Below are 15,689 nucleotides of genomic sequence, written 5' to 3' on the forward strand. Positions count from 1 at the left end.
ATTCCAGCAGACAGAGAGGGGGAGGTGTTTGGAGTTTTTTTTTTTAACTTGTAGAAGCTGAAATGTGGCAATCTTGTTAATTATTATTATTACAGCTGTTAATCCATGCTTGTGTTTGTGTTTCCACAGGATATTGCTGATCCATTTTTTGCATATTGCAAGCAGCATGCAGACCGCTTTGACAGGAAGTGGAAAAGGAAGAATTATCTGGCGTTACAGTCCTACTGTAAGGTCTCTCTGCAGGAGAGAGAGAAACAGCTGACTCCTGAAGCCCAGGTAGGGGTTTGCTCCTTAATGTCAGCTGCAAGAGTCAGATGTGTGGATGTGCTTTTTATAATGCTGAAGAACGTTAAATTTAGCTGCTGTTAAAAAAAATGATGACATGCTATGATGACACAGTGCTCTGATTCATACTGTAACATAACATTGTTTCATTCGTCAGAACATGAAACCTTTAAACAGCCTGCCAGCAGTGAAAGGCAACCACTGGTGATGTTTTATCTCCAGAATGTGGCAGTATGAGGCACTGATGACTAGCTGTATTATGACTTTAATAATAACAACTATGGCTGTGGGAGGCACTGAACAGTCCCTCACACCTTTGTGCATGTTGGGGTTTGGTACACATGGGACCCTGGCAATGCTGTAAAATGCTCTGCAGCACTGATGCCCACCAAACACAGAAAGGATTACCAGCCATGAACGGTCTTGTCTTTTACACAAAACTTGAAGTGAGACAGACCACACAAAGTAACACATTTAATCATGTCAGGCAGGTTATAATGAGCCTTAAGAATTGGCTGCACTGTGACAGATATTTAAAAATAGAATACAGATAAGTTGAGAATTGGTCTTGAATCACACGTGGAAGGGTTGAGACAGTTTGCACACTGTATGTTTTAGTAAGACTAGCTTTCTCTTACATGGAGAGACACACTTTAGCCAGAGCCATGCCCCTTTAGTTGTTGAAAAGAGGGAAATTATTATTTTTTCCATAATGTATTTTAGCAGCCCTACAGAAATTATTGAATTGGTTCTAGTTCATTATTTGGGAGTGGTTAATCCCAGAATGAGGCCTGAATTGTAAAATTTTAACCAATCTTGTTCCCAAAAACCTCCGACTTACTGTCTATTTGACAATTTGGGTCCAAGAGGCTTTTTTGTAGGTCCTGACATGATACACATGCCAATCAAATTTGAAAATTCTAGGCTGAACATGCTAGGGGACTGACTTTTTGAAGTATATCGTAGGGGGCGCCACTGAGCCATTTAACAACACCCACCAACCAAACCCATCTTTGAAGTTTTTCACTGGGCTTATGTACATCAATTTACATGCCAGTACAGACTGTTTAAAGACCCTCAAAGCCCTGCAAGAAATTACTTCCTCTTTCATGGCAAATAATGGGTCACCATGGCAACAGCTACAGTGTCAGACCTGTGAGCTAAAGAAGATAGCATGGGAATACTTAAAATGTTTCACACTGATATTATGGAAGATTTGCTCAACTTTGCAGGAACTATCTCCTGGTTTTGAGAAAAAGCCTGTTTCTGTTCCATTTTGGGTCATCAAAGTTTGATGGACCCCCATGGCCACGCCCTTTGAGTTTGGTACATGATTTTTTTTCTTTTTAAAATTTTTGTACAACTTTTCATCCTAGAAGACTCTTCTAACTATATACCAAAGATAAATTTGATCAGATTAAATCCCAACAAGGAGATAATCCTAAAATGAACCCTAGACATTGCTTCATCAACCATTTCTTTTCACCAAAAATTTAAAATGGTGAGCTTCCTGTTGATTTGGCGATATCAGTCCAGTAGACTTTTTGTAATTCCTGGCATGACAGGAATTATAGCTGATTTTCACCTGACCTGATGCACATGTGTTTTTGAAGATGTTTCAACCCTCAAAAGTTTGTTCAGATACAGTACTGAATAATTGGATTAACAAAGAAGAATCCTATTAATTACAATTAGATCCACACAACAGACAGAGATGGTCTAAAAAGGCAAAGATATGGAGGCTGTAGCCATCCCTATCCTCTGTTAAGCAAAGGCAAAAACTCCCCTGATAATATAAATTAATAAATAAAGGCCTCTGTTTTCATGTACTTGTGTCCCACCTGCAGGCCCGTATCACCACCCGCCTGCAGCAGTACAGAGCCAAAGCAGAGCTGTCCAGAAACACTCGACCTCAGGCCTGGGTGCCTCGCGAGAAGCTGCCAAGACCGCTTACCTCCAGCGCCTCAGCCATCAGGAAGCTGATGAGGAAGGCCGAGCTAATGGGCATCAGCACCGACATTTTCCCCGTGGACACGTCTGATGCCAACGCCAGCCTGGACGGACGCAGGAAACACAAGCAGCCGGCACTCACTGCAGACTTTGTCAACTACTACCTAGGTGAGAAAAGTCATGTTTGTTTTCCTCCAAGATCCAAACATATTTTCTGAAAGATTCTGAGAGAAAGTAACTTTGCAAAACAGATGGATACGCCCATTTCCTTGTTTCTCATTGGCGTGTCTATCTTGCAAAGCTCCTGTCTGAACCGTTTGGGCCTGGTTAAAAAGTGACAGGACCAATCAGCAACGAGGGGCAGTAGGTGTGGCAGAGTCGTGACGTAAGCAAGCAGCGACATGAGGCCGGTGCCGTTTTGGTGGAAGACATTAGTGTGGATGCTGCTAAAGCGCCAGTTTTATCAGAACTTGACGACATTTCTTTATTAAGAGAAGAACAAAGAACAGCAGTGAGTTGCTTCTTTTCAAAAACAACAAAAGTCGTTTACTGACATGTCTACACTCGCCATTGTTCACATTATGCAGTTCTGTATTCCTCGGTAGCTGCACTTCAGTAGCGGTGGCGACGTCAGGTGTTTTGTTGCTCTGATTGGCCCGTAAAGATGTGACAGAATGTTCATCCAATCACCCTCTGAGTTTTTTTCAAAGGCTCTGCCCTTTCCCAAACTCTGTATGTTGATGGTTTTCCACATGGATGTGTGAAACAAATCAATCTGGCATGTCAGGTTAGAGGAAAAGTGAGTTATAGATACAAAGTTAACTTTGATATATTCCAAATTAAATATAGTCCAATACATATTTGTATGTTTTTTAATAAAAAGCGGGTAGTTTGGTTGTTTGATAGAACAAAAGATATTACAGAAATAAGAGATGCGGGGTTACCTCACATAAAAGCACATCATAGACTTTATGCCAAACATGTTTTTTCAGGCACATATCCACAACCCACTAAAAATGGCTTCACGGACCCACATTTGGGTCCTGGCCCACCATTAGAGAATTAAGGCTTTTAGTCAGTTTAAAGAGAGAAAAAAGAACTAATAGAAGTGACTGAATCTGTGTTAAGTGTCTACTCTCATATAGGATGACTCCTCATGAATTGAAAGCTTGTGTGCTGTGAGCTTCTGTTTTGTTTTGTTTTTTTAGTTTGTCACCACATATTGAGCAGCCTATAATGCCATATGTCCTTCTCATTGTCCTATACTAGTAAAGTTGCCAGAAAGTCATGTTCAAAGGAAAGAATGGTTTGCTTCTTTTGTCGAAGGTGTGAATGTTATAAAGAGAAACCACAGTAATGGCAGCTCTTTAACTCACATTTTTCCCTGTATATATCCATAGAAAAAGTTGCAGTAACCAGCAGCATTGTTCCTCATTCCATTGTTCTTTAATCTTCTTAAGAGCTGCCTGTGGAAAAAAAACATAGAGCTTAAACCAGATGATTATCAGTGTGTTTCTCTTCATTCACTTACATTTATAGATAAACAATACTTACAGATAAACTGTTAAAACATCAGTGTGATTTCGAGGTAAAAATCTTCTTGTCTCTGTGCTTTTTCAGTCTAAATTGAAGGATAAAAACTTGTAATCTTTACCAAAGCTAAGTAGGGTATAAAACATGAAATCTATGGTAAATGTTTGACAGAAGGGTGAAGTTAGGTAAATGCTGTCTAAAGGCATTTTCTCCTCAAATAATTACTTGTGATGCCAGATGTTGGAGACCTCATGTCGGTAACCTTGAGAGCACTCTTCATTAGCCTGCAGCAGAGCGCCTATCTGCCATCAGTACACCCTCTCATGTGCTTTTTCCTGTGAGTAGATTGTGATCGTGCTATTGATTTTTGTCCCATTGTTATGCAGAGCGTAACATGCGAATGATCCAGATCCAGGACAACATCTCTGAGCAGAAGAACCTAAAAGACAAGCTGGAAGGAGAGCAAGAAAAACTCCACGTGGAGTACAACAAGGTGAGCCGCTCTGTCTAAGCCTGTAACAAGGGTTGTGTTTCTACAGGTGAATTACCTTTGCAACATTACAGACACAAAAATAGACACTTCTGGGTAACTTTTGTTTACCAGTAACTGTAGCGGTAGCCACCAGGGTAGTTAAATAATTAAAAAACTGCCAACTTTGAGGTTGATCATTCAGTCAAATTATGGAGGGTTTTAGCCCGGTCTTTTTCCCTGTTAACTTCTCAAGAAAATGATGCGGCAATATATTGTCACATGCACCTTGCCCATATGTGTATCAGTAGAGTTGTTACAGAATCGATATGGTCATAAATGCTGTGATGGCAGTTTTAATGTATACATCCCCCATTGTGCAGTTAACAGAAAAGACTGTTATACAACTGCATGATACAGCGTAGGCCTCACTTAACCAAAAAAGTTGGTACTCACCCTGGGAAATATTGGCTATAGTTTTCCCAATGCCAGCAAGACTAAAAGCAAGGTTACTGTATTATTTTAAGTTTCTTTAAACACCAGAAAGTCAGGAGCTGAACATGAGTCATGCAAGGTGTGCACTGAACAAGGGAAAACACTGCAGCAACACCTGTCTTCATTGACACACAACACCAAGATAGTTAGCAGCTAAGCTTACCGGGCTAATCTGCAGCATCCTGATTATTTTTGAATGACTGTTAAGTCAAAACTCCCCTAAAGCATTTAATGCTTTATTTGTAAAAACATAAGCCAAACAGGGGTGCTGATGACCAAGGCTCCAAGCAGCTGCTTAAGGCAATGTGAGGAACTATTTAATCCTCACTCATTGGTTCATTATAGGGGTGTGATGAGACTCTTACCTCACGAGACGAGACAAGCTTTGGGCTCACGAGACAAGACGAGATTTTACACTTTTTCTTTGAATTTTGGAAAAAATACATGGGTGGATAATGTCCTTTATACAGCTGAAAGTCATAATTGCAAAGCATTCAGATCTATTCAGAAACGTTTAAAATAACTCCTCTTATACTGAATAGGCTATCAATACTTACACACAGTTTGTCTTGTCTAACTCTGAGTCAGACTGTACATTTTAATGCTCTTCAAATCAAACCTTTCATTTTAATAGTCTACCACTTCTTTAGTTTACTACACTTTGCACTCTGTTACAGTTCCAATAATAATGATGATAAGAGCATTTAGATTATCTGGGAAGTACTTTTAAACCATTTGTAACAGACCTAAATCTAAAGAACTATTAGTAAATTTAAACTATTTGTCATCCTCTTTACTCTTAAATATGGATGTCCTCTTAAGGACATCCATATTTAAAACACTTACAGTAAATCTTTCTTTCAATGACATGTTTGCTGTAATTTAGAAAAATAGATTATTTTATTGGTTTGTGGTCTTTTGTCTTAAATGAGCTTTGACAGTGTTGGACATGACACACAGATGAGGGTGTGTGTTAATGTTTGTGCGTTGCTGAGCGAGTGTGTGTCTCTGCTCTGCCTGCTGTTAGACAACAAACAGGGCGCGTTAAACTGGGGCTAGAGCTTTGGCTTTTAGAGCTAACAATGGACTCTATGGCGCTCAAACAGAGTTTGTTTTTCTAAGTTTTGCTAAGTTTACCACTGAAGTATACGACAGCCCGTTGCTCTACACATGTTAAGCTTATGACTGATGATACAAACAGCCAACAGCTGATGGATGTGTGACTGACAGACGGTGAGACAAGAAGGAGACATGAGGAAGCAGCGACTGAATCAAAGTTACAAAGTCACAGGTAGCAGTACTATGAACAAGTCTGCGTGCGTACAGGAACTAAGTTAACCCTGTATTCTCCTCACGGAGACTGCACAGGTTTCCAGCAGCGTAATTTAATCATTTCGCACCGTTATGATGAACTTATTAGTAGCGCACGCGGAGGAGGGAGTGGGGGGGTTGAAGCGGTGATCATGGATCATCTCCATTTCGTCATTAGCTGTCAAACCATTAGCTGTTAAAGTGTCCAAGGCATCTTTGTGATCTTTTATAATTTTCAGTTTGGTATTGTTTTCTGTCAGGAGAGCTGCTGCTCCTAGTGTCTGTGCAATATTGATCTTGCGAGATGGATTTTTTTTTTTTTGATGAGAAATCTCGTGCCATTTTGATCGCCACACCCCTAGTTCATTACAAAACATAAACTCATTTTTACAAATTCAAGTGGGCTTATAAAGACAATATTGTATAAAAAGTATAAAAAAACAACAGAGAGAGACAACAGAGAGGGTCATTTTATGTTTCAAAAGATAAGCATTGCTGTATTTGCATTTATTAATAGTTGAGTGATTATAGACTGTTTAAATTTTCTTGGATCTTTGAGAATGTGGAAATCCTGTTCATTTTCTTAATATGTCATTACTTTCTTAAGTGGACTTACTATGAGCAACCTGAATGTGAAACGGTGATATATGCTCCTGTTCCTATGAAATCAACCTGATCCTGCCAATTTTGATGACACTGAGCCTCAGTATGCAGAATGAACTATAAGAATAAGCAGCAGAGCCTTAGTGAATCAATTTGTAAGGTTAAAGCCAAGCCATTGTTTAGAGTTAAATCAGCAGAGCAATAATATGTTGGTTTTTTTAATTGCGACCTCAGACATCCATTTTCTAAGAAGCTGATGTATGACCTTTTAAAGGTAAAAGGATACCACAACATATTTTTGATAGCAGAAAAAATTAAACCACTAATAAAAGACCTTAATTAATCGCTTTTAATGCATCAATGCTGATAGCCTTTATTCTTACTAATCCTTTATTCTTACACATACCGTTACATCATTATCTTTACACATATTTTAAAAATCAAGCAGCTGAGCTTTAATAAAAAATTTAGATTCTTATCCTTCTGCTGACAGCTGGCACATGTGTTTGTTGAGAATGAGGCCTGTGTGGAAACAGAGGAAGCAAACACAGACACAGCAGTCAGTAATTAGTGTGACTTTGATTTTATAATGATTTTTAATCTCTGCCACAGAGTTATATCTGTCTACACCAAGCTCTGTGATATGAACTGAATCCTGCATGCCTTCCTCTCATGTCTCCTCCACCCCACACCCTCCGTGAAGAGGCTGCTGCTCCATCTGTCAACACGAGGAGGGAAACACGACAGCAGAGTAAAAGTCACAAGAGTTAATGTTGCGTTCAGTCCTCTGCCGTGCGTGTTAAGCATTATTAATGGAGTGTGTGTTGCTAATTGCACGCTATGAGTTGCTCTTACATGGCTTTGGCCTTGAAGAAACTGCCATTGAAGGAATGTCACTTTGACTGATATATGATGGTTAAACCCTGCCCAAGGTTTACTGGTGGCATAAGGCCCAGTTCTCTGTGTTAACATTGAGAAGTTACACCGTCTGCAGAATTGGTTCAGAGGTTTACATGCAACATTAGAGGTGTAAATGTGCTCCATAAAACATTTAATCAGCTGCCATGTTTTCACTTGAACTGTGATCCTTCTCAGCACTGCTCACCCCCTTTGTTTGTGAGCAAATTAAATAAATCACTTGTTTTTCTGCCCTACCAGGATGGTTTGCAAGTGTTTGAACTTGCAGCCCTTTTCCACCCAACCAATTCTAGGGCTGCTTTGAGACCAGTGCTTAATCCAGAACCAGTTCTTGTGTTTTTTGAATAACCAACAAATTGGCTCTGGGACAGAAAAAAAAACAGTTCTAGTGTGGCACCAACTCCTTCATGGTCCAAGGGAAAAAAAAAATCTTTGTCCTGCCGTATGTGCTTATGATGGGAGCTGTGTACTTATGTCTTTGGCTGGAGGTGTGATCAGAATATACAAATAATCAGGAAGTGCATTTGTACACAACAGAGCAGAAAAGCAGAAAGACAGCAGTGCAAAACAAACATGGTGTAAATGTAAAGCAGCAACACAAATGTTTTGGAGCACTGAAGTCTGGACCTCAAGGAAGGCTCAAAATGTCAGCAGCAACACACATATAGTGAAACAATCCACCATCTCTGTTTCTTCACTTGAATTTGCTGCAGATGCTGCTTGGAAGTGAAATTGAAACCAGAATGACCTGATTTGTAAGAAATCATCACTAGGACATTTTTGACAGTACAAGGCCTTTGTTTTTGTATTGTATGGGAAAGGACATCCAAATGAAACACAACATACATGATTTACTAATATAACTTTCCTCTGTAACAGTCATTTCAAAAAAGTTACTATGATTGAGAACTGCAAATACCAGCTTTAGCCAGGGAGTAAACACCCTTTTTTACCATCAGGTGGGTAACAGGCAGCAACTAAGCTTGCAGAGTAGATGATTTGGCTGCTTTATTGTGCCCAATGAAGCGGTTGCTACAGGTGGGGTTTTGTTGCACTGTTACCTGTTAGCAATGGCTGCCGCAAGTGAAGCAGGTAGCTTGGGTACAGCTAAGTACAGCGGCAGTTTTATCAGAACTGGACCACATATCTTTATTCAATCAACAGCAAATAACAGCCCTGAAGGCTTTTCATGACAAAAAAATATGTTTTTGCTCATCTGCTGATCTGCTTCGGCATGAGTTTGCGATCCTTACAGGGGGCGGAGGTTGAGTTAAGCTGATACTAAGACTGTATTAGGCCTTGTCCACACAGAGATGAAAACAATGTACTTCCATTTCGTTTTGAAAAAAAATCCTGTAAAGACGGGATCATTTCAGGTAGGGCTGCAACAACGAATCGATGAAAATCAATAATTTAAAAAGTTGGCAACGGATTTATGTATCGATTCGTTGTGTCGCGCAGTTATGGTGTCACTTGGCGTGAGACGGAGCTGTTTACATCACACACAGACAGCTGATAATCTTTATTTTGGCTTGGTTTAGTACTTCTCTGATTATAATCTGGTGATTAGCTGAAAAATTAAGTAGATATATTCATCATCAACCGTGTCTTGTGACGGAGATGAGACGCCATTGATCTAAAAATAGCTTGCTATTGTAAAAACTCCCGCGGAACTTAAGTTTAGTAAGTTTAGTATTTCATTTAATGCATGAAATTTGCCTCACTTTGTGTTCTAAATGTCTGCTAAAATAGGAGAGAGGAAGGAAAAGCTTGAGCTGCAGTCACAGGGCAACAGGAGCTGTTGGGTGTGTGTGCCTGTGTGTGTGTGTGTGTGTGGGTGTGTGTGTGTATGTGTGACAGAGAGTTTGTGTGTCTGTCTGTGAGTGTGGGTCGGTCTAACAACAAGCATCAATAAACTAACGTTAGCTTGTTGAGTAAGTAAGTAAGTAAGTGACAAATGTTTATGAGTTATCATAATATCAATAACTTTAATAGGCTTAGGCTTACCTATGTCTCATCTGGGATGAAATAATTGCAAGAGGACATAATTAAGGCAGAATCTTACTATAAGGGTCTTTCATTCAAATCATATCTGCAGGCTGTTGTTATTAGTATGGTTTTAAAATGTTTATGTATGTTTGTTATGAGGGAGGCAAAGTAATAACAGAAAATATCATTTTAATAAAAAAAAAAAAAGTATCATCTTTTGTGTTTATTCTGTGGCATGGCCAAGTTATTTAATTTAACAGAACTCAAAAACGGTTTTGTTTTAGTTTTAAGAATATTGACATTTAAACTCTAACATTATTTTGACAGCTTTAGAATATCCATGTTGAATTTTTAATTAATAATTAATTGAATAAACATGGACTCTCATTCACCATGAATAGCCTTAAAATTAAAGGAAATAATGACAACATACCACAAATATGATCTATGCATTAATTACGCGGCCCTTTACCTTCATTTTTTTCTTGTTTTTTATTTCTCTTTACTGAAGCTCACATTGTTAGACACAGTCTTAAAGACAGAGCTTTAAAAACTGATGGACTTTTAATTCCTCATGTTGTGTCTCCTTGCAGCTCTGTGAGTCTCTGGAGGAGCTGCTGAATGAGAACGGAAAGCTGCGGAGCGAAGGCCAAAACATGTGGACTCTGCTGGGGGGCATCGTTGGTCAGGTATCTCTACCATCTTTACCTTCTTAACTCGTAGCTGTCTGAATGATTTCTGTTCTGTAGAACACCTGTAGCAGCCAACATGGCCAACAGCAGCTGGGTAAAACCCCACTGTTTATAAAAGTCCTTTCATTTTACACTAACTGATTGAGCTGTCATTCACCATAAAGTCAGACCTGACTGCTGGGAAGTAAAAGCTGCAGTCCCCATTCTCGTTTCTATGGCAACCAATTGCAGAGATGTTCCTCTACAGCTGATGGGTTATTTAATGAATGTGTACTGCAGTCTACAGATACAGATAGTTTGTTTGCTTGAACAGATTTATTCTTGAAATGTGGCTGTGATAAAACAGCAGCATTGGTCCAATATACTTTCTAAACATTTTATTGCTATTTTTTGGAAGGTTTTGATGAGGTTGAAGTAAAAAAGTGATCCGGATGTGGAAAATTACTTTTCGGTGCCTTTTTCTCTTCCTATTATTTAAGTATATTTTTTTTTTTTTTTTTTGCGCGCCGGTAGTCGAGTGGTTAAGGCGCACGCCATATACGCAGGCGACCCGGGTTCGAATCCGGCCCGTGGCACTATTTCCTGCATGTCTCTCCCCGCTCTCCTCCCTGTTTCCGACTCTATCCACTGTCCTATCTAATAAAGGCAAAAAAGGCCAAAAATAAATCTTTTAAAAAAACTTTATTTATTTATTAATTTTTTTTTAAAGATTTTTTAGGATTATCATACCTTCATTATTAGTTCTCTAGATAGACCCTCTCATCACAAACTTTACCCTCAAAATCCACACAAACTTAAGGAACCTCATAATCAACAATGGGTTTTGTTACTTTTAAAAGTAACTCTTCAGTTTACAAGATTACAGTCATTAAAACCTGTTATACATACAATGGTAATGTGTTAGGGTTCAAATTTCATTATAATGTTATTCATGTCATGTTATACATTAGAACTTAAGAAATAACTTGACGTAATTCTGTGAACTATGAAACTGAGATTATTTCTCTGACTATAATCATGCCATCAAGGTCCATAATCATTGCATCCCTAGTCTAAGCCTGAGGTTCTCAACTACTTTTTTTCTACTTGTATCAAAGAAAAGCTGAGTCCCCAAAGACTAAGGGGGAGAGCGCTGTCTTTGTGATCCAGACCATGCATCCAGGTAAAATTTCCCCACAGTTATCATACTGTTTCTATTTTAATTATCATTAAAACCATTAGTGATGACAGTGCTTTGATATTATGGTAAATAATGTCCAGAAGGCATGCTACGTGGGTTTTTTTTTACTGAGGTGAACGGGGGGGAAGTGTCCATTGGTGGACTGGAGATATAAAGAAATATGTCAGTAAGGGGGAGAAATCACTTTGTCTCTCCTCTGCTCTGTCATCTACACCACACACTGCGGTGTCAGAGTTTAGAGACACGGATGGACAAGTAGGCCTAAGGAGCGCTTTAGTCATAATCTTATGAGCTCTAAAAACTTCGTATCATGAATTAAATTAAAACAAAATGCAGTAGCCTACCTAAGCCTGAGTAGCATGCACTCACTGGCTTAAGCTAACCCTGAAACATAAAACATGGTTGAGTGACTAAAATGCACACAAACACTCTAACTGTTGCTGTCCTTTATAAGTTCTCTGTCACTATTTTCAGTCGTGTCTTGACTTAAATGACTAGAGAAAGCAGCTCACTCTGACCCTTTACCTGGAAATATTCAAGAAAATAGATTAGATATCCGTTGTGCAGCCTGGGACAGTGCAGTCACTTCTGCAGAGATTTAAGTGTATAAGTACCATCTAAATCCATAAAAAGTCTTTTTAAAGTGCGCTCGTTGAAGAGCATGAGCCGTATAGACAAATGGTCGAAGGATATTAATGTGGTGGCGAGGCAGCAGAATGGACAGGGACTAGAAGGAAAACTGGCAGTGAATCTGCAATGACCACCATAAATCACCTAATTATGAACACGCACGCTTTAAGTAGCAACATCAGTCACAGCACCGCATGCTTTTGTGTCATCTATCTGCCACGTTTTCATCTCCTATTTGTCATCCTGCCTGCCTGCATTTGCAGAAATTATTGATGTCCCCAACTGGGGCTCTCATCCCTCTTCCAGTACACAGCCGGGGCTTTGTTCCTTGTGCTCTGGAAAGTTTAACTCTCCTGGCAACTTGACAAGAAAACACAGAAGATATTTTCCAGCAGACTTCATATAATGAGATAATACCCAAAAAGCTCCAGGTTATAGGTATTTGAACAGGGATTCATGCATCAAGGTGGTCCAGTTTGCTGTTGCTCATCAAAATAAAGACTTTAAGTTGGATGTTTCTAGGTGGCTTAACACAAAAAAATGTATTGTAATTAATCAACCAGTCTTAAACGAAGGATAATCTTTTAGGGTGTATCAAAATTGTAACTTGACACGCCAGATGGATTTGTTTCTCACATCCATCCCATTTCCCAAACCTCTGATATACAGCGTTTGGGAAAGGGCAGAGCGTTTGAAAAAAATCTCAGAGGGTAATTGGATGTACATTCTGTCTGTTACATCTTTACGGGCCTAGAGAACTACATAACGCAGTTATGAACAATTTTGTACAATTTGTACAATTTTGGATTTTTGCCGATGTCCAATATGCCGATATTTACAAATTAATTATAGCCATATGTATACGGATTCTGATGTTTAAATCTGGTTTTGACCTAAATTCGTAGCCCTTTAAACACACAGTTTAAAGTGTAAGGATGAACTAATTTCAGTCTTCAAAGCACACTTCAACCCTTGGAGACAGCGTTGTTGTTTGCAACACGAAGAGACAGGGATTATTAAAAGTTAAATAACTTTTGAACCATAAACCATAGCCTCTTACTTGTTTTTCCCCTGAAATCCCTCCATTGTGCTGTTCTAATGATTTTATCTATACCTTCATAGCTCTTACAGAAGGTTTTCTAGCAAGCCTGGAACTTGGTTGACTTTCCAAGATCTTAAAAGATTAAATCCACATCCAATATTGAATGTCTTTTTATCCATTTTATGGAAGTAATCCATTTTTCAATCATCCCTGCAGCTAGCAGATAGCTGTCCGCCATATTATTTTGTATCCCATAATGTATTGTGACTGGACTGTGAGAACCAATAGCATGCTGTTCCGTCGTCACGTAATGCTTTGCCAAACTACGCCTGTGCAAACACTTAGAAACTGGAGGAGAGAGCCTGAATGACTAATAATGGAGAGAAAGACACAGACACAGAGAGACTGTGATGTGTCCCTCTGTGCCACTGCAGACTGCTTTGAATAAAGCATAATAAGGACTTTTTGAAAAACTTTTTTTTTTTTTTAAAGACTTGTTGTCACAGAATGATTACTTTTTCACTTTTTGGTTTCTAAGAGATCAAAAAAATCAAGTTTTTGCAGAATAGTTCCCTTTGTGAACAATTAACGCTGATACCAATATCATACCAATAATATTAACACCTCCCTACTAATGGATGCATCAGGGTTTCTGTGGGGTTTCAAAAGTACAAAAGTTGCTAAATTAGCTTAAATCAAGGCTTTTAAAAAGTATTTAAAAGTCTTAAATGCAAGATTATACAGTATTAAATTGTGTGGCTATTTTTGTTTATAGTTTGTCATTTAATAATTTTCAGAAGAGGTAGGGCTAGTTTTTCTGCTTTTGATTTTAACATTAATTTTTAATCACACAGTGGATTCCAAAGGGACTCTGCCAAATATGAGAAGATGTTAGCACAGCTAGCACTGCGATATGACCTACCTACTTTTTAGAGCCAACTGGTATGTATGGGGTATTTTATGGGATATATTTTATGGGGTATTCTATTCTCATAGCCATAATGTGGCCAGCCCGGCACAAGAGAGCAGCGCTGATCAGTAAAACTTCACTGAATGGGCTGCTGCCCATGGACGAGGAGCAGAGCTGATGGGTCCTGAACCCCTTTGACTACTGGATTGGGCAATTATCATGATCATTATGCATCATCTGATCACAGTTATAAACTCATTGCTGTTGATGCACTGTCTTAAATAACAAAGAAAATATAAAATCACCTTCTTAAGTCACCTGGGATCAGCAAATCTTTGACATATTTGTTCACATGGATTAAAGTTCTGCGTCGCCACAATGGATTTCCGTCATTTGGAAAATTGGGGGGGGGGGGGCTACATGTTACTTATTGACATCTCTCTAAAGTTAATGTACTGTTGAATAAGACAAGGTTGGGGTTATAGTACACAATGGGTCTCAAACTCAGGAAGATATTTTTTGGCCCCCCACTTGACATCAAAGTGTAGTGTTAGTGCAGCCCGCACCTTTTACGCACGCACACTCCAGCCTCAGTTGCAAAAATCCACCAGTTTCTGCTGCCAGTCAACAACACTGCAGCTTTAAAGCCAACAAAAGGCTCAGTTCATATTATATCCATAACATGAATAAGCATTAAGATATAAGAACAATTCAAAACAGGTGCCTTAATCTACAAATGCATTTAATTAACACACTGCAGCTGAAAAAACACGCTAGTTTGATGTCTTCATAATAAACAGCCTTCCGGTTGTTATGGTTGAGGGCGAAGGCATCAATGATTTCTGCTTTGTCCAGGGCTTGGGTTCTGTCTGAGTTTAGTGCCAGCAGTACTTGGGCTACCAGGGTGCTGGTCTGAGAGTCTCCACTGCTGTTCCTCAACTCATTCTTTAAACGACGCAGACATCACAGATCACTGATGTGACAGGAAGGGTCAGAGATATGGATAGGAGTTTAAATAAGTCTATAAAGGAATGCAGAGGTTTTTGCCTTGTAAAACCAAACTTCTCCTGAGTGGGATTAAAACAGCTGCGCTCAGGATGACAAATGTTTTCCCTGCGTAATTGTGACGCAGACATCGTATTTTGCTTTTGAGAGCGACTCAGTTCAATCTCTCGTCTGGTTTAATCCCTGATTATTACAATCTATAATGCCAAAGTAATATCAACTAATTTATTTACATATTTTTTAATTTTATGTCAACAAGAAGTGACATTATGGTCATGATCACTTAAGTTTAAACGGGACGTGGTTTATAAATCCTGTGGCGTATTTAACTCCAGGTCTCATCAAACAGTAAAAATTCCTCTCATAACGATAAAAACCAAACTTTATAACTGAACATTTAATCCTAATCTGGACACAGGCATGAGACATGAGGCATGAGAGGTGGGCATGTTTGATCTTGACGCAGCGCTAAATTACACACAGAGATGCTCCAGTTCATGACGCGTGCAGGGACGTCAGGGGGGTTCAGATAGAGTGGACATGCAGAAGAATGACTAGGGCTCAAACGTGTGTTTAAAGTCAAGTTTTCACTCAGCAGGTGAGGGTTTGCAGCTTTATAAACAGTAACAGGGCAGCAGTGCGCGAATCTCCACAAGAAAGGGTGGCAGGCTCTCTCT

At 39.2% G+C, this 15,689-nt stretch overlaps 1 protein-coding gene across 3 annotated transcripts in view; it reads left to right on the forward strand.

Moving 5' to 3' along the window:
• The window catches only part of phf14 (PHD finger protein 14), a 126,391-nt gene that overhangs the window by 31,865 nt on the left and 78,837 nt on the right, over positions 1–15,689 (forward strand). For all 3 annotated transcript variants that reach the window (XM_041808434.1, XM_041808435.1, XM_041808436.1), the window contains exons 8-11: positions 130–276; positions 2,133–2,403; positions 4,155–4,261; positions 10,147–10,242. In XM_041808434.1, the coding sequence (XP_041664368.1) occupies positions 130–276; positions 2,133–2,403; positions 4,155–4,261; positions 10,147–10,242 (621 nt within the window). The remainder of the gene's footprint in view (positions 1–129; positions 277–2,132; positions 2,404–4,154; positions 4,262–10,146; positions 10,243–15,689) is intronic.

This window comes from Cheilinus undulatus, linkage group 16 (assembly GCF_018320785.1).
Source record: "Cheilinus undulatus linkage group 16, ASM1832078v1, whole genome shotgun sequence".
NCBI classification, from domain to species: Eukaryota; Metazoa; Chordata; class Actinopteri; order Labriformes; family Labridae; genus Cheilinus; species Cheilinus undulatus.